Source organism: Xiphophorus maculatus, chromosome 2 (genome assembly GCF_002775205.1).
Source record: "Xiphophorus maculatus strain JP 163 A chromosome 2, X_maculatus-5.0-male, whole genome shotgun sequence".
In the NCBI taxonomy this organism is placed as follows: Eukaryota; Metazoa; Chordata; class Actinopteri; order Cyprinodontiformes; family Poeciliidae; genus Xiphophorus; species Xiphophorus maculatus.
The window spans coordinates 31,452,638-31,477,036 of record NC_036444.1 but is presented as its reverse complement, the minus strand read 5'-3'; the positions used below and the strand labels follow the sequence as shown (position 1 = coordinate 31,477,036).

At 36.5% G+C, this 24,399-nt stretch overlaps 1 protein-coding gene across 2 annotated transcripts in view; it reads left to right on the top strand.

The window, feature by feature from the left end:
- LOC102232567 (anoctamin-1) overlaps positions 1-24,399 on the top strand; it is a 46,995-nt gene that overhangs the window by 13,765 nt on the left and 8,831 nt on the right. The window contains exons 4-20 of one of the 2 annotated variants that reach the window (XM_014472931.2): positions 502-653; positions 5,100-5,154; positions 5,581-5,629; positions 7,334-7,389; positions 7,791-7,832; positions 10,623-10,687; positions 12,620-12,754; positions 18,287-18,447; positions 18,555-18,637; positions 19,414-19,425; positions 21,138-21,212; positions 21,622-21,690; positions 21,794-21,995; positions 22,264-22,375; positions 22,475-22,532; positions 22,950-23,050; positions 23,803-23,945. In XM_014472931.2, coding sequence (XP_014328417.2) covers positions 502-653; positions 5,100-5,154; positions 5,581-5,629; positions 7,334-7,389; positions 7,791-7,832; positions 10,623-10,687; positions 12,620-12,754; positions 18,287-18,447; positions 18,555-18,637; positions 19,414-19,425; positions 21,138-21,212; positions 21,622-21,690; positions 21,794-21,995; positions 22,264-22,375; positions 22,475-22,532; positions 22,950-23,050; positions 23,803-23,945 — 1,570 coding nt within the window. The remainder of the gene's footprint in view (positions 1-501; positions 654-5,099; positions 5,155-5,580; positions 5,630-7,333; positions 7,390-7,790; positions 7,833-10,622; positions 10,688-12,619; positions 12,755-18,286; positions 18,448-18,554; positions 18,638-19,413; positions 19,426-21,137; positions 21,213-21,621; positions 21,691-21,793; positions 21,996-22,263; positions 22,376-22,474; positions 22,533-22,949; positions 23,051-23,802; positions 23,946-24,399) is intronic. The other variant, XM_023350817.1, reaches the window with a different exon arrangement.

Sequence of the window (24,399 nt, the reverse complement as noted above, 5' to 3'; positions counted from 1 at the left end):
TTTTTATGTGCTGTTTGCAATGATGTAAAGCACTTTGAAATGCCTTGCTGCTGAAATGTGCTATACAAATAAAATTTGATTGATTGATTGATTAAATTGGGAACAGCCAAGATTGGGACTAATTTAGCAAACATAATTTACCAGAACTTTCACCCTTTTTAAAATCAGAATCACAATTTTGTTATTGTCTTTGGGCAACAAAACACGACAAAATTCAAATTTAAAATGGGACTGAACAAAATAATTCATGAGGTATCTTTAGCTGTTCAAGTTCATTTTGGCAGATATTTACTGACACAGATATTGCCAGATATTTTCTGTTGTGTAAAAGAATGAAAATTAAGTAAGATGTTACATGATGTTAAGTAAGATGTTACATGATGACAAACAGAAACTATTTGGGCTTATTAGGTTAATATGGTAAGTATTTGTACTTGGGAAACAGTGTTTAGTGCAGCAATGTAACACTGACTGAGGTGTGTGGTTCATCTGGCTTTCTAGGTCTATGAGGTCAAACAATCAAGCAATTTCATGAAGAAAATCAGCTCCCTGGTCAATAAAGTGCTGGAACCATTGCACCCTAATGTTGAGGATCATCATTCCAAGAACATCAAGCACCTGTCACACTCGTTCTCCAGGGAAAAGCAACACCTGTAAGTCCACCTTGATATCTAGTTCTCTAAGAGAGGGTTATTCTTCAGTGAAGACTCATGATTATTGTCAGAGGGGAGTTGGAGAGTGGACAGGTAGGCAGGTGGCAGCTGACAATGAAGGAAGGACGGAGACAACCGTGGAGTGATTGATGGTCAGTGAGTGATCCATTAAATTGAGGTCAAAATGTCCGGCAGTTGGTTTGAAAAGAAACAGGGAGGCACAGAGAGAGCAAGAGGTACATTGAGGTAGGTTGACTAGAAACATAAAATGACAAACTCTAGAGCTGAGAGCTCAGACGTTTTTGTGGCTTGGACCACTAAAAAGACTGAGCATCAGGCAAACCATTGGCAGATTACCAACAGGTCTAACATCTCCAACAGAGATCAGCTGTGGAAGGAGATCAAAAACCACAGGAGCACACACACAAGCCAGGATCCTGACAAACAGATGGTTGTGCACTGTAAAAAAATTTGCAAAATTAACAGTAAAAAATTTTGAAATCCCTACAGTTTCAGGCTGCAACATTGAAAGCATTATATTACCATATTACCAAAGCATAAATTTCACATAGTTTTTACAGTTATGAAATATAGGAAAAACAGAAACTTATTGTGAAAATTTTAGAAATTGTAAAAATCCATAGAAAAGTATCATAATATTGCCAGTAGTTAATTACCTTTAAATTAAGGGTACTAATGGGCCAAAATTACAAATTTAGCTGATTTTTATATCTATAATGTAAAACTATAAACCAGACTGCAAAAGTCATTTTTACAGAGATTAGAACACTGGTATAATATTTTGGTTTCTTTTAAATAATCAATTTAATTTATAATGAACCCTCACAGGCAGTCCAGGAGTCAAGCTGGCAATCCATCCAGCCGACGCCACAATCATTTATGAGAGTCTATTGTTAAATGATGCATTTGGGATTATATGCCATGTTATACTAACATTTGTCATACATTGAGACAGCTGCATGTTAGGCCCTGCTGCTTACAATGTATTGTAGAAGCCAAAGAGGAAGTTCCCCTAAGCCTTAGAGCAGCGAGGCAAGTACAGCTTTTCATGGTGGCATTATGTGAAACAGCAGGGTGTACAGTTAATGCATTTACTGTAATTTGTCATGTAATCACAGAGTTCTCCAGGTTGTACTTCTGCTTGATCCTGCAGCATCACCAGCAAATCTGCTGTTGCTCATTATATTTAACTCTGCAATCCTGCCGTTGAGCAGTGGCTCTGGGCTTCCTGAACTCACCACAGTATTGTCAGTTCAAGTGCACAAGTTCTAGCTAAATGTGCTAACTAGCAGGCACTAGCTAATGGTTGAGCTGAATGGAGACAACAGACACTTAATTTCAAAGACTGTATTTCTGTACATTCGGGGGAGAAGAAGGGCAACACATTTCTGCATCCCAGGTAAGCACCTTTCACAGTTTTAACTGAAGTTGGCTAACTTTTGGCAACTGATAAAGAAATGTTTCCCTGTAATTTCTGTAAACCATACTGTTTATTTTGCATGCATTGCAGCTGATAGGAGAGAGACATTTTTGCTATATGGAGTATTTAATGCTATTTTTTCTCAAATGCAACACTTTCATTAACGTTTCTGTAGAAATGACTGCAGAGCCTAGGTATAATTAAAAAAAAAGAGCAGTTATTAAATGTAGATATATTTAGATGCTTCTAATACTATTTCAGGTCTGCTTTAGACTGCATATGTTTAATTATTGTTAATGGCATAAGCAGCTATTTCAAGTTTGGTTCGCTCATTCATTTGAATTACTGAGTGTGAAATATTCATGCATTCAAATTAAAACTGTGAAGGACACTTTACCTTTTGTTTCGGTGCTTTAGTAATATGTGGAAGTAGATAATCCTTCATAAAATGCAGCATTATTATGGGATGGAATCCAGACGTGGTAGAAACGGCTCCAGGCACCAAGGAAACGTCTTTAGAAATCCTTACATTTACCTTTATTTCAGTGTTCCTGATGTGGGCGAGGCTTTTCCACATTTTTAGTGTTTATATTTCAGTTTTATTTGTGAAGAGCCACCTAAAGCTCAGGGCCTAGTATCTCAGATGGATGTAACAGACCCAGATTTGACAGACATATTTAAGGTTGACTGTCTGTACTGCTGTAGGTGGTTGATTACTGCTGCTGCTAGTCTGATTGTGCTCTGTGGGGCGGGAACTCGGCTTTGGACCGCAGGTCCAAGACAGAACTTTGTGTAAATGGGTAGCACATTGCATGAGGAAGCATTTGGCCACCACTGCATGGTTGCCACGGAGATTTGAGGATGTTTCAAATATGTTTTGTTGAGGGAATGACACATCATGAATGTGGAATTATAACACGATATAAAGCTCAAACCTAAGCAATTGATGGTGATATACTCACCAAATAAGGGCTGTTTTTAAATAATCAGCCCTTTGTTTTTGAATTTTTTGGTATTTTTTATGTTGTTGTTGGACAGTGGTATTAGACCAGACTCTTTCTGCATTGAGTTTGTCTTGTGTCATCTGTCCTGAATGAGTGGTCAAAAATGAAAAGTGGTAAAGAGAAAAATGTTTCTCCCAAAAGGGAGGATGGAAGGATGAAGATAGAAAATTCCTTGACAAAAAAAACAGGCCTTGATCTGATGTTGATTGTTTTTTTTTGCTTTGTTTTGTTTTTTGGTCTGGTTGCAGAGAAAATCATGCCAGTAAACATAAAATAGTTTGTTCATGAACTTCTAAATTTTCAATCAGAAATGACAGCACTGCCTGTTTCAGTTCCAGTCTCCATGTATGCATGTGTACAATTCAGCAAGGGTGAAACAAACACTTAAACGAATGCTGAGTCTATATGATGTTCATGCAGTGCATCTTTCTAACTTTTGCTCTGTTTCTACTTTCCAACTGTAGAGAGGATCTTGCAGCAGTGACTGGAAGACCATGTGCATGTAGCCACCCTCCTCAGCAGATTGTTGCCAAAAGTTAGCCAACTTCACTGGACTCAGTGATTTGTTACTCTTCACCAACTTAGAGCAGGAGTTCCTTTGTCACATGGATTTCTTCCACCATGGATTATCACTGATGGATTCATGCTGTTTTTTAAGATCTTAGTAAGGAAGTATTGTGAAGATGTAGACAAGACACTGAATCAGTTCATTTTTTAACTGAATGTTTAAATAGAAGTTGTTTCTTCAAGTGGATTAATCGTAGTCTGTATTTTTGTTTACTTTGTACTTATAATTTTCCATATTGAAATGCTGACAAACTACATTTCTTTATATGTTGTGCAGTAACGTTTATTGTAAAATTCTGGCAGCTACAGCTGCCGGTAATTTACTGTAAAGTTGATTTTTATAATAAAATGCTATAATGTGTCACACAATTCTGCTGTGTCTTTCACTTGGTAGACTAATTATGTTTATGGTATATATGTTGATTTTATTGTAAGTTGTCAGAAACACAGTTCTGAACTGTTAAAGTGACGGTTGCCCAAATATTACACTGTAATGCAGTATGGCTTTATTTACTACGGCAACCACAGCTGCTCGTATATTACCATATTTTACTAAATACAGTATTTTACCATATTTTGCTACCCTCTCATTTTACCATACATGATAAAATCCTGGCAACCACAGCTGCCGGTATATTACCATAGAGAGTTTTTTTTAATTATTACATTGTACTCTTCCTGCCAACTGAATGCAACTAGTGCAAACTAATGTGTCTTCATCTTAAAAGGGACAGAGAAAAGTGTTTGTAGTGAGCTTGTCACTAGTTATGCTTGTCTGTAGCAGAAAGCTGATTCAGTAACAGTGAAGACGTCAGTGGAAGGTTCACAGCTAGTCACACAGATCCGACATACAGGTTTGCGTTTTAAAACAAGGATAAGGATAAAACCATTGGTAAGGGCAACACTTTTTTTTTTATCAATGTGTGTATTACTATCCAAAGCCACAATTGCAGAGGCGTCTTTATTCAATAAGGGTTACTATGGGATGGATCTTGACAACAAGGCAACAAAGACGATAAACACAGAGCACTGTGATCCCAAGGATAAAATACTGCCAGCTAAAGACAAAAACACAGTTATGTACTATGTCCAGAGCAGAGTTGGTGTCATTATTATGTTGGTGTTATCTTTTTTTCAGATAAGTGTTGTCTTTAAGAAATATTGCTTCTGTACATTTAATGAAAAATGAAAATAGCACTAAATAAGTTAAATGTTTTAAAATCTGACTTAAGCAGAAGAGTTGTTGTCAGGTCTCAGTTGTGTACAACAAGTTTGAGCATTTTTACTGCAAACTCAGCTGTTTAATTACTTATATCACAGCCTGGTAGCTGTTATGCTATTTAAAAGATAAAAGTGGATATTTGTATTTGTAACTGTATTAATTATTTGTGCCAAAGACAAAGTGATATTTTGTTCATGTTTCTCTGTTGACAGGTTTGACCTCTCAGACAAAGATAACTTCTTTGACAGCAAAACCAGGAGTTCCATAGTAAGTCCCCAGCAACAATTTTACACTTGACTGTTCTTCAAGAAACATGTTTGTTTTACATACTATAAACTATACAGTATGAAGCAGAAAGAGAGGTTAGTAAAGGTGATAATTATGAATAATAATAAATGATGAAGCTATTAGTCACATGGGGACCCAACTAAATCATTTTAACCTTAATTGGTTTTCAAAGATGAGCTAAAACAGAAATTGTCATAAATGTATCAAAAACTTAACTTTTTATCAGCCTGCAGCATAAAATCATATTCTTTAATATGATAATACTTTGAAAAATTCTGGCAAAGGTTCTGAATATAATAAGTCCTTTACTGTTTTTACATTAAAGCCCTGACAGTTTGTAACTGTGTGTTACTGTGTTACTGCTTTTAATGCTCTTCTTTATAACTTTGTTTGACTCCATGTTAGGTATTTGAAATATTAAAAAGAACCAAATGCAAGGCTAAATTCAGCATGGGTGAGTCCAAACCATTCTATTCTGCTTCACAATACTCTTTTATCATGACCAACATTTTTCTACGTTTTCTTTCATGCAATTATTTAATATAAAGTGTTTATAAACTGTAAACTGCCCATCATCATCCCGCAGCAGTCGTATTATTTTATGCGTGTTTTTTTTCCAAACAAAAGAAACAACAATAGAGCAATCATTCACAGTACATTCACAGTACAGTGGGGTATCCTCAACAGGTTTATACAGTACTTGATTTAATGTTTTACATTCATGTCATCAGACTGCTAAAAATATAAAGCTATGTGCAAATTCTGGTATTTTAAAGACTAATTCCAAAAATCTACACAAATAAGGAGTTAGGTTTTGAGGCTGGTTGCAGTCCAAATTTACCACAAGGGAAAGAGTGGTCAGGCTTTTTCATGGGGGGCACTTAAAAAAACAATGAAACAAAAAATCAGGGCAATATTTCATCATTTGATACGTTAAGTGAGCCAAAGAGCCTCTTGTATCTCCAGAGCTACAGGTTGCAGACCCCTGATGCAGCAGATGTAAAGCGTAATCCAATCTCAATAATTCTAAAGCTAAAAGTGCAGCACCATAATTTTAATTAATTCTTAAAGTAAAATAGTGAAGGTTAAAAAGTTCCCAGTGAATATTAACATAATAAATGTATTTAGTATTATATCCTCAGTTCCCTTGTTGATCCCTGAAACTGCAGGTTTGTCTGCCGCATTTTCGGTTAGCATAATTTTTCTTTATTCTAAAAGCTTGATATAAGTCAGGTTATCCAAACTGGTAAACCACAATAATGAAATAGTACATTTATTTAATAATCACTGAATATTGTGTTCATAAAATATATAATCACTTCTTTAAAAAAGCACACACACACACACAGAAAGTACTAAAAGAAATTTAATGTAGTGAAATGAATGACTATTTCCGCACAACATTTACTTACCGTTTACCAATTAGTTAGATTTTTATTTAAATGATTACTTATATTAGTTTGGCTAATACTGTTATATATTAGATAAAGTATCATTCAAACTCAACATTGTAAACAATCAAACCATAATTGTCTACTTAAAACATAATAGGAAACTGAATAAATTATATTAAAATGTTCTGTACCATGTTGGTCTCAGGAGATGATTGATGTTCTGACATGTCTGCAGTGTTCCTCTCCTGATCCGTTCTGTCTGCTGTGCTCCACTGAATATCGCCAACACGTTAAAAATGACCTGTATTCATCCTCACAGACATACTCAGACAGGACGCAACATTCAATAGCAACCTACCCCATATTAACGTAACTTGAAATGTGACAAATCACATTTTTCTGGTTTAGTTTACTAGCAGCATACAGGTATGATTACTGTCTGATTGTAAAATCAAGAAATAACTTAAAGAGAACCTGTCTGACATCTACAGCATCTCAAAATGTTAAATATTATTACCTCATCTGAAAATAATCAAGAGCAGATGACACACACAATTCAGAGTTGATGATTCAATAATAAGGAGACTAGGCAAAATGCAATTCATGTCAACAGTCTAAGGCTAAGTGATTGCTGTTGTAATAAAAAAAAATCCTTTTTAGAAAGAGATTAGGGAAAAATGAAGGTAATAAACATCTGGTTCTCTTTTCATGTGGTCTTGAGTATCTACCTTGAGATGACTTTGTTCTTTGTTTTTGCCTGACAGGGATCACCAGTCTCCTTGGTAGTGGGGTTTATTCAGCAGCCTATCCTCTTCATGATGTAAGCAGTGGAAATATAGAAAAGCTTTTCATTTGGGTTTCAATTCATAGGTCTCACAGTTATGGAAATTAGCACAAGTTCTTCAGCATGGGTATATTCTTATAGAGGACATAGCAGAAGCAAATATTTGTCTACTGTGATCCCAAATTACAATGGATAAACTTAAACTCTTTATTTTAGAAAGATTACCAGCTTGTTAGTAATGTGTATCCCAGTTATCCTTTTCCTTGTATTCTTTGAATTTGTTTTTAAAAAGCTAAGCTTTTGTAGTCAATAAAAGACATCAGCTGTAGCAGAGTGACTTTAGCAAACAGTTTTTAATTAAAATCCTGACATCTGAGGTGGTTAGGTACTGCTTTGCTGCATGAAGTCAGTGAAATAACTATGCCATATTTTCCTAGGGAGCCATTGAGGAGGAGAGTGCAGAACCCAATGACAGAAAGGTAAGAATGTTACAATTGTCATGTTCCGAGTTTTTCTGTGTATTTATTTATTGTTTTCTGTGTCCTTGAGTCTCTTCATTGTCCTGTCCTCCCCTTGATTGTTCCCTGGTGTGTCTCGTTTCTGTGATTACTCCCTGTGTATTTAACCCCACCTATGTTCCTCGTCGGATCCTTGTCAGTTCTGCGTTGTTGTCGCACCAGTCTGTCTTTATGTCCCTCGTTTATCCTGTCGCTACCGACGTTGAGCCCAGGCTTCCGCTCAGTCGTGCTGCCAGGTTGTGTGGACTTTGTTTTTGGACTGTGTTACTTTCTGGATTATCACCATTAAACCATCATCTTCTCATTTCAACCTGAGTCTCAAGCATCTTCCTCATCCACCAATTCATGACAACAATATCTTAAACATTAGATTAGATTTTCAGAAGGGCACCAAATATAGTATGCTGCATAAAAATGTGTCTATCACCACTTATCAATAATAACTGAACATCATTGCTGCACAGCACAATTAGAGTTAGAGAAGGCAGAGGAGTAATTAAACCATCCGACACAAAGCAAGAGAGAGGGAGACTTAGGCAGAGCTGTAGAAAGAGAGAGTGAGACAGAGATCCCTGCTAATGCTCAGCCAGCTATTTTGTATTTTGTAAAATACTGCCCCCTTAGGCTTTTTGAGCTTTACATTATGTTATCATGTTATTTCCTCATCAAAAACATACATGGAATGTTGCTTTGTTTCTTTCATGCATATTTGAGAAATCATTTCATCTCCCATGGCAACCATACAGCTGTGCAAAGCCCCTGGGTGGCCCAAATGCCACTTCGAGAAGTAGCTCTTTCTGGAAGCTGCAGATTCCAAGCGCCAAGCTTCTGAGCTTTGGCCTCAAAGAGCAGCCCTCCTTCAGCTCCTTCAGACTAGCCAGCAGCAAATAGCAAACACCTGGTGGAACTGCACATCTATTGAGCTTATTATAGGAGCTACTTCTCAGTGCATAACTAGTAAAAACATTAAGGCTTAATAGAGGAGTAATTTTGATGACATCCTAAAGGGCAAGTGTCAGAAAGAGCAGGAATTTTTAAGACAGACAGAAGCCCAATTTCAAGGTGTTAAATTACAAAATCAAAATTCTTTTAAGTCATATTTTCTGTGTATAGCATTTTTTTTATAACAACTGAAGCAAACAGTTACTTGATTATGCTATAAAATGGCACTAATACTGCTCCCTTTAAACACACACACTGAGAATATTCCTGTGGAATAAGAAAACGTTTCCAGATGTAAAGTGGATTTTCAGGAGCGTTAGTGTTTGAGCAACTGAGAGGTTTCACAATAAAGACAATTAGACTAGGTAGGTGGCCACATGCTGTTGAGTATGTCTGTCTTTCTTCTTTGTACTTTTAAGTATTCAGGTAGATGATTGGCCAATTCTAGAATCACGTATCTTGGTGCAGTGTGAACAGGGTTGGTTGGGGTTTTTGCCACAATGTTTTATTGACTTGGTCCTCTGCTGTAGATGGCTGACTTTGTCTTTGTCAGATCTTCATTGTCTAATATGGCACTTTGCTTCATAAAGAGTTTTTAAAAATATATAAATAATAATAAAGAATTGTCTGGTTTGCTGTATTGGTTCTAGCATCTTTATGTTCCTGAATCTAGTATGGTTCAACAGGTTAGTCAACAGAAAATTGTTCCACTATACGCAACAAGCCTGCAGGAAGGCTGTGTTACACAATGCCACAGTCAGTGTCCTAAAATACAATTAAAATAAAAAACAGGCTTTTATTAACATTTTGTTATTGTATTACTGCTTATGCAGAAAATGTATTTGTTTTACTCTGATTGCACTAATATGTGCCTCACATTTTAATGCCATAAGAGTCAGTATAGGAAGTGAACAAATTTCTAACATTGATTTTCTACTCATAGGAACCACAATTCAAAATGAAGCCGTCCCAAATGATATGCTGCCGCTACATGCTCATCCAGGAGGCATGAATGCTGCAAGCCAATGACTCGATGCATCCTGTTGGGTTTCCTTAGATACAAATGTTTTAGACTACTTTGAATAATTAATTGGTCTTAATAAACTGTTTGATAACTAGGATCAGTTGGAATGTATGTACGATTAAATTAAAATCTTTTTTTTTTTTGCAAAGTTCCTCGAGACTACATTTGTTGCGTTTTGGCACAACAACAATTCAATATAAAAACGGAATTGAATTGAATCAAATGAACTCTCCTCCACTTCCTAAACTGTTTACCAGACACACACTGTTTGTCCATTTAAAGTCACTCAAACTGCACTGAACAAATATTCTGGATGGTATGAAAAACACGTGACTTCAAGGCAAAAGTAACACACCCTATGTACACTACAACTTTGAAGTCAGCCTTTATTCCTCTGAATATGCATTAGAGAAATAGGGAAAATCACAATTAACATGCATAATTCAAATACTTTGATCAAAAATGTGCTTTATTTCCTCTTATTTAGTCTAATATGGCACAAGATTTTAGATACACCAATGTACATAACAAGAAAGTATCTATTGGATGGATCAGAATAAGAAATGTGTCAGAAACTTTAATTTTTGTGAGAAAAGGTGTTTGAGTCTCCAACTGAATAAATCAGACTTATTTGCGCAGAAGTCTGGAGTGGTTATTTTTTTGCAGACAATATAAAAATTAACCATAACGGAGAAGACAGTTATACATTTGTGACAAACAGAATGAGAAAAAAGCCTGACAAAAATGTTACAATAACACAACTAATTATTGTAATATCTCAACAGCTTTTGTACGAGGAGTGGGCAAACTACAGTGTCTTTTATAAGTACCAGCCCATTGGACTTGTTCGGTAAGCAAACATTTTCTTTTTCAGTTTTTTTTGCTACTGCACTGGGATTTGACTGTATAGGGCAGATTATGTATTGTATACAAACACAGTTATTGGTCAAAGATATTTTATATTATAAGGGTAAAGGAAACAACAGTCAAGAAAGAAGAAAGAAGCATTTAACATCAGTTGTCCACTATATCTCTGTTGAACAGCGTCTCTTCCATTTGGGTCATCTGACATTGTATAGATCATAATTTTGTCACAAAACATGTTAGTCCTTCTAGATTATTCATTTTTGTAACAGTTTCAGTCAATGTTAGGTAAGTCAGCTTGAAATCATTCCTGGATTATTACTTTGTTTACTTCAAAAGTTGGAGGGGCAGTATTATGTAAAATCAACGTTTTTGAGCTGTACATTATGTTATAATGTTAATCCTTTATCAAAAACATATCTGGAGTGTTGCCTTAATCTTTTTCATTCCTGTTAGAGAAATACTTTCATCTCCCATGGCAACAATTGACCTGTGCAAAACGGTTGGGCCAACCAACCAGCACCTTCGACAATGAAACTTCTCCTAGGAGCTGCAGTTTCAAAGCTTCCGAACTTCCGTCTCACAGAACAGCAGAACAGAACTCTCTGTGACATTACCACAGATAGAAGTTCCCAAGGACCATTTCACTTACAGATCTTATTTTTATCATTGAGAAAATTTGAAAATAAAGTACAGTTTATTATTAGGGACCACCAGTGGTTCGGGGGACCACTGGTGGTCCGCAAGGTACTACATGTAGACAAGGTACTGCATGCCGTGATGTGGGATGAAGGTGAGACGCATAAAGTTAGCTTACCAAAGAGTTTTAAAAATAATAATGGATAAAATAGCTTAAATCTGTGTCACTCAAAAGAAAATCTGAGGATATCGGTGGATAGATTCTCAGGATCAGTTGCAGAACTTTTACTTTTCAACATTTTTATGACACATAGCATGTGACTGACATGCAGATCTAGATCTGTGGCTGTGCTGAGGGCGATATGACGCTGACGAGGCGGTGAGCAGCGCTGTGCCCCACGCTGACTAACTGCATCTTATCACCTAAAATAAAATTATTTATGTTGAACTACCTACTGGCTGAAAGAAAATGTTTGTCTTTGCTGTCAATGCTTCTCAATTAGCAGTAGACCTTAAACGTTATTAGTGCACAGAGCAGTTGTAAAAAAGAACTTTTTTGATTTCCATGTGTTTGCTACCATTGTAAAGCTTAGAAAACACACTTTCAAAATCTGTAAATAACTCAAAACACCCTGAGTAGAGTTGGTCTTAGTGGGGGTGGTTACATTTACATAACAATGACACCCTTCACTTTAGGATGAGCAAACACAATGAGTTAAGAGACTAATGTTTTCAATTCAGGTTATATTTAATAACATGTCATTGCGGGGGCAATTTTTTATTTTTTTAAAAAGTCCTTGAGGATTTTTTTAGTTCTTTATATTTCATCAGCATGTTGGAGAAAATTCACTGTTGTTTTCTTTGACTTTTGACCACGGTCTATCTTTTAAATGACTCCAAATAAACTTGACTTGACTATTATTATGTTGAGATTTTCCTTCAAGATTTACCTGGAGCATTTCACTGCAGTGAAAGAATAAAAAGCACATTTGTTACAAACGTGCTTTTTAATTTTTTTGGAAAAAGAAAAAGGAGAGACTCTAATTCCATTTCACTGGGTGGCTTTCCAAGTAAGCAGGAAAATTTAATAATTCACACATGTTTACTTTTTTGGTTGTTATTATTATTGAAGTTTGAGGTCTCTGGAAACAAAACATGGCCCAATGAGGATTGTGTTCAACTGTTGTAATGCAACCCCCACTTTTACATTTTTAATGAGCAAATACAGAAATATGTAAAAAGTCACTAAATATAATTGTTTCTACTTTCTGTCATGTAGGAAATATTTTGGTGAGAAGATTGGCCTTTACTTTGCCTGGTTGGGCCTGTATACCCAGATGCTTATTCCTGCGTCACTAGTGGGGGTCATTGTGTTTCTCTATGGATGTGCAACAGTTGATGACAATATACCAAGGTAAGCTCAAACACACTCTAAATGTGTTGATAAAGAATTACACAATGAAGGGATATGTGTTAGAAGGTCACATATAGTATGGTATGGGAGACAGTTTGATCATGAATGTAGTGGAAGGAAGTTGCTGCTGACATCTTGAACAATAATCTTTGGAATGATGATTTCTAACCTTTTGATGACGTCTTGTTCATGAGAGCTGAGGCAAGGCTGCCACCTGCCCTGCTGCTTTACCACCACCAAAGTGCCAAGTTAGTGTTAGTTGTTGGGAATCAATCTTTTGCTTGTGTAATTATTAATAATTAGAATTAATAATTCCTTATTAATGAAATTATTAATAAAGTTTGGGTTTCCATAGTTGAATGGGATGATTATCTAAACATGCCAGTCTCATGCCAGAATGAATTCACCTCTACCAGATGAGCAGATACTCCTCACATAGACATCAAAATGATCACACACACTTTATTAACAAAATAGCTCAACGTTATAGTAAAAATATTCCATCAATACACTGTAAAACATTTGAGCTGCATTTAGTTGTATCTTCTATCTTCTACTCTTTAGTCAAATAAATTTAGCAAGTTTTTGAAATGTGTGTGTTTGTGAAAAATAAACTTGTAAGTCGTGTTAACTTTTTTAAATTAATTTTGTCAAATAGCAAAGAGTTTAATGAACTAGAGGTTTTAGGTTAGCAAAAGAAGAAAAAGACAGAAGTGTGAACTATTTCCCAGAGTGCTTAGCGGCATAATTTTGTATCTTGTGTTGCACCATGAGTGAGATGGAAGTGTGTTGTTACATTGATCTGACTTTTGCGTAACAGTTTGCAAACGTTGAGATTAATGTCCTGTAAACACCAAGTGTTTTTGAGCAGAAATCATTGTGATGGTTTACAATATTTAATATCAAGTCAGAAATTTTGTTCATGCAATTTGAAACGAGAATTTAATTAATATTGTGAGAAAGATAACAGAGAAATGTGTACTGTCCAACTAAGTGAGGACAGTTTTTTCTTGCACATTGTGAAATAATTTTTTGGTTTAAATTGCAGAATTAAGTTAAAACTCACAATTCAAGATTAATGAGCTTAAAAACAATGTTTGGACAACTTTTCTCCTGTTGCTAAATCAACTTCATGAACTTTAATTTAAAACCAATACAATTTTATTGCTGATTTAAGTTGCATTTTCAAGGCAGGAGGTTGACTTTCATTTCCAAGTTAAACCACCTTTAACACTGTGTTACAGTTCACCTACTTTCTTTAATTTTCCAATTATGTGTAACTGCTAAGCAAAAGGAAAAAAAACAACAACGATCAAATCAAACAGTTAGAAAATTATGATTAAATTAAAAGGAATACTGAAAAATTGATTCATGACTAATTAATTAAGTCTTCAATTAATTCATAATTAACAATAGTAGAATATCTGAAAACAACAATGAAGAAAATTACAATTCGTCACAGACCAACATGACTCCATCAGAGAGAAAGTCAAGGTAGAGGAAACAGGGGAGGGGCGAGAGGGGCTGATGTCACATGGAGATGATGTCCAGACCCAGACAGAAACCGCTACTTTAGACAAAGAACCATAAAAAACCTGACCATGTGACCAGGCCTAGATTTAAAACTAGACAAAGGAAAATGTGGCTTCTGGGCTCTTTACTGTATGACAACTACATGACTGTGTGAGAGGAAAAGAGAGCGAGAGAAGAGGAGGGAGAAGAAAAATCTGCTTCTGTGTGTTATTCAACGCCTTTCTTGGATACCATCGCTCCAACACATGGCAACTTTCACAAGAGAAGATTGTCTGAATTGCACAGCATACAATCAACAACTCATAAGTGAAAAGCATTAAGCCAAACATACAAAAAGACAGTGTCTGATTTTACTAAGTTATTATCACAGCCTCAACATTATAGTAAAAATTTCTCATCAATACACTGTAAAACAAAGCTCGAGGATAATGTCCTGTTCACACTAAATGTGTGAACAGGACATAAGGGATTTGAATGTAACTTTACTGTGAGCTGATTAGTCTCAAAGTACATCGAAGAGATGTCCAGGGGCTGGTCCAAACAGCTCAGTTGCTAGATGGCTCTCTGGGGAGAACTGATGGTTCCCTTGCTGGGTTGGGGACCAAAAGTGGAAACTGTGAGTCAGCCTACTGTCGAGGCGACTCCCAAAGGACTTCTGCAGTGCCAAGGATTCCCCAGAAGACTAGCTTAGCCCAGTGGAAGGGGTGCTAGGGAAATCCACCAGTCGCCCCAGAGTGTTTTTGTGTTTAAAAAAAGTTAAAAATTGAGAAATTTGAGAACTAAAACATCAACAACAAAGATATAAATAGCATAGCAGTGCACTAAATAAAACCAGCCTTTCTGTACATTTTGTATGTCAAATACCATTATCCTTTTTTAAAATATATAGAATGTTTTATTATATCTAAACCTAGCTTAACCCATCTTTGCTGTCACTGTTACTGATGTATTAAAATAAAATAAACAAACATTTAGCCTGGTGTGTGTGTGTGGGGGGGGGTCGGGGGGGGGGGGGGGGGGGGGGGGGGGTGTCTAGTAAAGCCTGGTGGCCCGCCAGGCTTATAATACACTGGGGGAAACCCTGGCGGTGCACTGGACATGGAGGGGGGTTTCCCAGGTCTCAGCTTCAAGAACGTAGAAGCCAGAGTCATGTAAAGAAATTCTTAAAAGTTCTCCAGGTTACACTTCAAAGGTTGGAGAAGTCCTTTCTCCAGTCAACAGAATAAGAAGGGACAGTTTGTGACTGTGTGTCTTTGTTGGAAGTTGACTCCAAAGACAAGTCTTATTTGTCCAGCTCGTCCTTCCTTGCTGGTTGGAAGAACAGTCCATGCGTTGGAGCGTTGGAGGCCATCAATGATGGATACTGGAAGATGCAGTCCAACCATTTAGCTGGAGGAAATGGAAGCCCAACATAGAACTTGATTAAATCTAATTCTTTTTAGTTTGAAAGCTGGAAACACTGATTGGCACCAACAATGGATTCTTTGGAATTGTTTTAAATTTGCTGAGCCAAAGCAGAACTTCTTTCATCCAGAGTTGTAGGAGGGCTTATCCATACCAACAGCTAGAGATGCACCATTAAGACATTTTGTGGCCAATTTTCAGTTGACATGTTCATTCTTTAAGACAAATAATTAAGACTAAAACTGCTTTTTAACTTTCCTGTAAGATAAAAAATTTAAATGTCTGAGCAGCAGAATGTTTGAAATGTAACAATTTCTAAAATACAGATGAAATTTGAAAATGTGTCTTCCTGTCACAAACTTCTACTTCCATAGCTACAACAGTAGCAGATGCTTTGCAGCCTGGTAGATCTTATTTGTGGCATCTTGATGAAATTATCAGATTTTAAGCTGTCAAACATCCAAAGGACTGTTGAGCATAAAACAATCCATTTATGGTGAGCTGCCATTTGCTCAGTGTGTCTCTATGAACTACCAATATAAACACCACATTTGAGTTAGCCAACCATCTCCCTATTTACAACAATCCTAAATCATAATATTCATCAGAGAGTTAGTGACCACCTCTGGTTTCAGATTTTCCCTAATCTCACCATTACCACAGCTCTTTATTTCATAATATGAGTTGAGATGCACTGAGGAGCAGATGATTGGCTCGTTTTATTGTGCAAATTTAATGAAAGAGAATTATCAGCAAAGTTATTTCTATTGTGACTGGACAGAGTTAGTGATGAGACAAAACTCATTAATAGACAATAAAAAAATGAAAAAGAGGAAATGAAGAATGTTTGACAAAAAGGTTTGATAAATCTGTCCTCCTCCATACCTGCTCCTCATCATCTACAGGATGTTATGACTTGCTGCCAGGCCAGTTTAGCAAACTAAGGCGTACATTACATGTACTTAGAGGAAGCTGAATGATAAAAAAAAAACTAATAAAAAACAGACCTTCCTTTCTCATCACACCTGTCACAGAATGTTGTAAAAAAAACATTTGGGAACAAGAAGTTTACACCAGATCACAGTTATGAGAAAGAAACTGTACCAGAACAGAACCAGGTTCAGGATATTTCCCAACTTTAAAGGGAAGGATTACGGTTTAGTCTGTTCTCAGTTCTTACATTTATTATAGTTTTGCAATAATCTAATTTGTTGTACCTAGTGGATAATTAATATGAACACATGATATAAAGTCAAACTTGCATATGACTCAGCATATAGTACACAGCCACACATTGCCATCTTTGTATTCTCATCATAAAACGACAACATGAAGATCATGTTTAGTATATGGCAACTTACATGATTTGTGGATAACAGATATAATTTGTAGCCATAAGTCCCTCATCAGGCTGAACTCAGACCTTCCCTTTTCTTTGTGATTGCAATTCCTCCAGTTCTCTGGAGGTGGAAATATTTCACTTTTATTCTGGTTGAAGAAATGTGCTGGTTTTTGAGAATCAAACTCTTTTTGCCAAAGTAATAATTTACATAGCTACTTACATGTGGATGGTATGTGTCCAATTCCTACATAAAAGTTGACTTAAACGTGTGCAAACTGTAATGACTGTTTGGTCATTTGGGCATTTTCCGAGGTGAGACCTTTTTGTCGTTATACTGGTTGGTGACGCCCTTCTTCACATGCAGCCACAGCAAAATCAGAACCATCTGACTGCCAGACAACTACCCTTCCATGTGCCATCAGTGCTCACGTTTTGAGAGAGTTTTGTGAGTTAGATGAACAGATGAAGGGTTTTGTAAGAACACAGTCCTTTAGTGAATCTGACCAGTGTGCACCAGAACAACCTTTCTTCTACAGTATACAGCAACCAGCTGTGGAGTTTTTCTTTTCTCCAAAAAGCAAAAGTGAAAAGATTTTGTGGAGACATCTCATCGACTGAATTATCTAGTGAACCAATTCAGCTAAATGCATCACCTCAGCTTTTTGTTCTACTGTAAGGGATGTTGGAGTGACCAGGATGTGTCCTTTACTTCAACTATAAAATAACACCCAAGACACAAATGCGAAGCAGGCCTTTATAGTTTCAATTGACTTCTGGTCTGAAATGGACTATCTGTTGTTGGAGGAGGATGTGTTTGACTGGGACAGACAAATTTAAAACGTGATTTTATTGGACAAAATTTTATAGGACTCTGATGACATTTGATGTGAAGTAGTGCTAAAAAAAACCCAAAGTGCTAAATAACGGTAACTGCCCTGCCACCCATCAACAATGATTACAGCAATAGTATTAGAATACGTCTTAGGATGACACTGTTTTAAATATACTGTTAAACTACAATGTTCCAAAGAGGCTTTTTCACTGGTTTGTAGTTTAAGCAATAAAAAACATAATGTGATGTATTTCATGTCATGATTTTCATGTCTCATATGTGTGTTGTGTACAATTTTGGAGTTATTTCATCCTTTAGCATTAGGATAAAACAGTTTGAAGATCTTGGAGCTAAATGAGTTTTAGAAATCAACAACCTCTGAAGTAAAAGAAATGTTTTTTTCTGTGTGTTTGAATTCCAGCATGGAGATCTGTGATCCAAAGAACAACATCACCATGTGTCCCCTGTGTGACAGAGTGTGTAGCTACTGGAAACTCAGTACAGCATGTGGAACTGCTCGCGCCGGTCACCTGTTTGATAACCCAGCCACGGTTTTCTTCTCCATATTCATGGCGCTGTGGGGTGAGAAAACCAGTCTGAGTACAAGGCATCAAAAAGTACAAAAATTGTGTTAATACCCTGTTATGTCTGCTGATGTCCAACTCACTGCATGTCTAATATTCTTATAGCTGCCATGTTTATGGAGCACTGGAAGAGGAGGCAGATGAGACTAAACTATGAGTGGGACCTCACTGGGTTTGAAGATGAAGAAGTGAGTCCATCTGTCTGTCTGACTTTGTCTGCTTTAAAAAGACTTTATGTTCCTTTTCAGCAAATTATTGTTTAACTTTCTTAGATGTTTGTTTAAATCTCTTATGTATTTAATTTTTTATTTAACATAATTGCTTGTTCTGTTTTTAGCCCTTTGTAGCCACTTGAGATCTCATGACGAAAAGGGCATTATAGATATAGAAAAGTATTATAAAGTCCTCCATATTTTCTCTAACCTGGCAGAAGTCCACTGTAGTTTTCTACATTTAATGTGATATTGTCAGCTAGATCTTTGATAAAACAATGTGTCGTGATACTAACTCAAATATTCATAGAGTGCTCTTTGAATCATCACTTTGGTCATCATTGAATTCTTTAGGCTGTCAATAATATACAGTTATTACAGTAAGCTGTGTCTTTTTGTTTTAGTACATTTTTGCCAATTTTCTGCAGCCCCAGTACACAAATAAAGGTGTATCAATGTTCACACTGTTCGGTTGAGAAAACACAACCTTAATAAACAACCATTATCAAAACAGTTATATCTGATAATATCTAATAATAAGTTCTATTATGGACTGGGATTACTAAAAGAACTCTCTGCTGCAGGTAAGACACTGACTGCTTCTACCTTGTCTATATATGACTAAACCAAATGGGAAGAAATGATGGCATTAGTGTGAATGTATACTAAGATTATCCTTGTTATACTTGACTGACAACCCTTTTGTCCCTGTTGTTTTTTTGTTCTGTTTTTATGTTGTTGTTTTTTTACAGGAAGCATTGAAGGTTTGGAAAACTTTCTTTCTGGTTACTAATTTCCTCTCTAGGTCAAGGTCACTCTGTACTGCACAGCCTTTCTGCTACCACTGCAAGGCATTTTTCTTTAAAATCACCTTGTTTTCCAATTCAACAATTTTCACTTTTTACACTTTATACAATGTCGAGTATGACAGCAAAACACAGTCATGGTAAGGAAAAAGTACACCCTTTCTCAATTCAATTCTCAACATTTTATACAATATTTTTTCAATTAATGCAGGATTTTTTTTTAATTGATCCCAGCTTGGAAAGGTATCAACAACTATCTGAAGTTGTACAAAACTTAGAACATTATTACTTGTTAAGCAGAGATGAAGCCAAAATTGAGAAAAGTTGTGATGAAAATTGTATTAATTAAAAAATGTTTGGGGGCACTTTCTGTTTAAAAAGTGCAATTTGAACTGATTATGTAGCACATTTATTATTACAATAACTCAGGACTGTGCCAGAATCAGATGTAGGATGCTAGTCTACAGAGGAAGAGACAAACATTCTCTTGCCATCAACAAAAAGGTCAAAGTCATTAATAAACTAACATCAAAGGAGATCACATGATGCAGCGTGTGCTCCTCATTTTGAGTAGACCCTGTGTCAGTCCTACTGAAGTTAAAATATGTCAAACTCATCTACAATTCAATTGTAGTTTGATATTGTGAAAAACAGAAGCTCACAGAACTATGCAAGAGAACCAGATACAGATTTAGATGTACACAGAGTTTTTAGGTTCCCCCTAAAATAAAAGTTTGACAGCTAAAACCACAAAGTCAGCCAAATCAGATTTGTAAGCAGTTAAATGTATTTGTGTAACTAGCATACATCATTGCCAAGGAAAGTTAAAAGTAAAAAGAAAAGTTCAAAGGTCAGACACCTTGTCCTCAGGAATAAAATGTCTAAATTCGACTACATAGTAAATTAGAAACTGCTTTGTGATTTGGACTAAAGGGTCTGGGGGTTGGGATCATAAGACCCATAAAACTATACTTTACTGACTCCCCAAAGAGGCAGAACATTCTGGAGCAGATTGGGTCCTGTAATTAAAAGGGTATACTTTGTTTGTACAATGACTGTGGCTACTCTATATTTCATATTTGTTCTAATTTTCTAGATGGATTTGCAACTTTTAACTTCTGAACTGTTTCTGTTATTTCCTGTTCACATTCTCTTACCCTTTGCACTGGTCGCAATTTGAGCGTGGTTACATATGTCGACCATATGTTCTGGTCATCATTTGCCCAAACAGGATTCAAGTTCTAGAGTTAAGATTTACCGCAATGCAACATTTTTGAGAAAGTTCAGATTGCATCTTAAGAGTTCCAGGTGGCGCCACAGCTGATCTGTTGAACAATAATGAAAGTATTAGAAGAGTCTGTGAGTTTAGCTGCCAACACTACAACAGTACAAATCTCTAAAGTGACTTATAGAAACATGTTATTTTGAACAGCTCTTATCTGCCATGCTTTACATACCTACATGTCTATTACACTAACAGGAACTCTTACATCCATGATATGGCCTTCTGACATTTTGGTTTCTGATCAATATGTAGGTTATTTTAAACAATCTTATTTCCTATCTTGGAAGAAATATTATATTCAGTGATTTCTCCAGCAAATAAACCTAGTAAAATGAAATAAAATGAAATTTATTTCCATCATTTTTCATTTTGATCACCATCACAGGATCATCCCAGGGCTGAATATGAATTCAGAGTGATGCAGAAGTCCCTGAAGAAAGAAAAAAAATCCCCACAGAAGGTAAGATATCACTTGCTGTAAGTTGAGAGTGTCAGTAAAGGATATCTGTCTTCCTATGTGTGTGTGTTTGTGTTCTGTTGCTGAATTGTTCGCAAAAGCCTCGAATTAAATCATATATTAAAATAAATAGCTGTATTAGTACCTCGTACTAATAGAAACATGGAGTAAAAATCCTTGTAGTTTGATCATTGTGGCCTGTTGGCGGTAGACCTCTGCTGATCCTCTCACTTCCAAAACCATCTGGGCCTCACAAAAACCTCTGCAAACCTTCTTTCCATTATTTTCAAGTCACGGTATCTGCTGCCATCTACTGGTGTCACAACACATTCTGCAAAAAATGTTACCGACAAAATTGGGCTTAATTTTGATTATAACATGGGCTTGTAAAGCATTTATTTTTTTATTTTAGGTTGAAAAGCTCACATGTAGAGACCGTCTTCCTGCATACATGACTAATATTGTCATGATGCTGCTGATGGTAAGTCATAACTGTCATTATGCTGTGATCCAACAATGTCGCCTATAAATGTTGTGAAATATAATAAGACATCTGAATGTCTTCATGTTGTTTTCCTGAACAGATCGGGGTTACGTTTGCCATTGTGTTTGGTGTGATCCTTTACCGGATTTCCACCAAAGCTGCTCTATATATGAGCTCCAGTCCAACCACAAGAAGCCACGTACAACTGACAGTAAAAACCACTGCAGCCATCATTAACCTGGTGGTCATTCTGATCCTGGATGAAGTGTATGGAGCTGTGGCTCGCTGGCTTACTGTCCTAGGTAAGGAAAAGACCTAAATAGTAGGTTAGCGCTATGGCAACTTTAGAGTTGCCATAGCGCTCTTGTAGGGAGTTGTAATGTCTCCAACTCCTCTTCTTTGTCTGCCTGGTGGGCAGATATATGTCTATATACATATATCTGTATGTATGTATAGATAGATCTATATAAATAGATCTCTAGATACATTGATATATACAGTAGATAGATAGTTTTTATTTTCTTTTAGCTTTCTCAATAATTGTTTTTCTGTGTCCCTGTTTTGTGGCAGAGGCCCCTAAAACAGAGAAGAATTTCGAGGAACGGCTGATTTTTAAGACTTTCATTCTCAAGTTTGTCAACGCTTTTACCCCAATCATCTACATCGCTTTCTTCAGGGGAAGGTTGCTACTCTCATTATTAATGCTCTTTTTTGTTGCTTCAGTATGTCATATTTATGTCATCAGCTGAATATTTATTTCTTCATTTCGCTTTCCTTGTAGACTGGTGGGCAGACCAGGCAGATATTTATATGTGTTTGAGTCTTACAGAATGGAGGAGGTAAACTTTATGTCTTTATTACATCTGCAAGCAAAATCTATTAATTAATATTATTGCTTTTTCTTAAACAAATTACAAAAAAACAAAAACAGTAGGACCCAATTTGAGGAATTCTAACTATTAGGGCCTGATGTTATGAAGGGCTATTTGCGAGGAATTCCAACGTTGTGAGAACTTGAAATGGGAACCAGGCTCCATAGTTTCCCAATGCAAGGTGGGCTTGCAGGAGGGCAGTTCTGTGCAGAGCTCCATGGTCTGTGGGAAATCTGAAGTGGCTAATAAACTGCTCATCATCATGTTCCTGCAGTTCAGTCTGATCTCTGAACACACACTCATAAGGCTCCTGGTCTTTAAGAACATGGGCCCAATTATTTTGTTCAGGTTTAACTTTTTTTTTACTGTGTTCCTGATTTCCAGTGTTCTGATGGAAGCTGTCTGATGGAGCTATGTATCCAGCTGAGTATTACCATGCTGGGGAAGCAGCTAATTCAAAATAACCTTTTTGAGATTGGAATACCGTGAGTACAGTTCCGTTTCTGCATTTATTTTATTAGATCTGATTAACAAGGATTTGGCCCTGCCACTGCGTTACCCTCGAAAAACCCCTCACTTACAGCACAGTCTGTGCTTTCTCCGTTCACTCGGATTCTCTCCGGTCAATTTTTGACCTGGCCAATCAGCGACAGAAGAACAACTTCTGAGCAATGTTGTTGATTTTCTGCACTGTTTTAGAATTGTAGTCTGCCTGTAGGCCTCAACGGCAGTGGAGGAAGTGAACGAAGTCATTCAGTCTGTTGGTCATGCTTCAAAATATTGAGTTAACATCAACAGTCACCTTGTTGGGCTCGGTGCTTCTCTCTTTGCAGTGGAGGGCGATTGTTTACAGTGCAGGTAGTCTCCTGTTAGATTTATAGTGTTGAACTGGTGCTTTACATACATCATGGACAAAAGTTAGTGATTGGATAAAATTTAAAACTCCTGGAGTCCACGCCTCCAGGAATCAATCATTTCTCGATAGCTGAGAGCCTTCTGAACAAAACAAATAGCATAGGACAAGGGGTTGGGTTTTACCAGGCTAATTTGGCACAAAATAACGTCTATTTTATGATTCTGTTAAAAGGGGTGGTGACTGAAAAAAAACATTTTAAACAAGGAAGTTTTAATCAACTGTTAAACCTTGTTAGTTGTTCATCCAAGTCAATTTAGAGCTAAACTCTTTCGAGCTAAGCTTAACTTGTGTGTGTGTTGTTTTTTTTTTTACATTCCTCAGCAAACTGAAGAAGCTAATTCGATACATTCAGTCGGAACAAGGAGCATTTCAAGAAGAAGAGAGACAAAAGAAACTGCGGAGATATGAGACAGACCACTTCTTGGAACCGTTTGGTGGACTGACACCTGAATATATGGAAATGAGTCAGTAGCAAACAAAATCCTTGCATGCAATCATTTTCTGTAAGTGACTGACAGAGAGATGTGGTGTGGAAAAGGAAAAGGCAATATGTGGCTCAATCAGAAGATTTATTGTTTGGTAAATGTATGAATGTTTCTGCTTTGTAAGTGAGACGTGGTGAACGTAGCACTGGTGTGGTTGGTGTGCTTTGATTGGTCAGTATGACCAATCTATTTACTCAGTCCATTTACCATTCATATTTCAGTACATTATGCAGATCTAAGTGAAGTCGGCATCCACTCAAGCACAGAACTGAGTGTTTCCCACCACATACACAAAGAATGATGAACTTTAACCATAATGGAGAGGACTTGATCCCAATTTGAGATTGAGAAAGATGTAATATCAGATTTCTTGATCATTTTATTTAATATGTGAGGTTTTTAAACTAAACATAAAAACTGAATTTTTCCAACT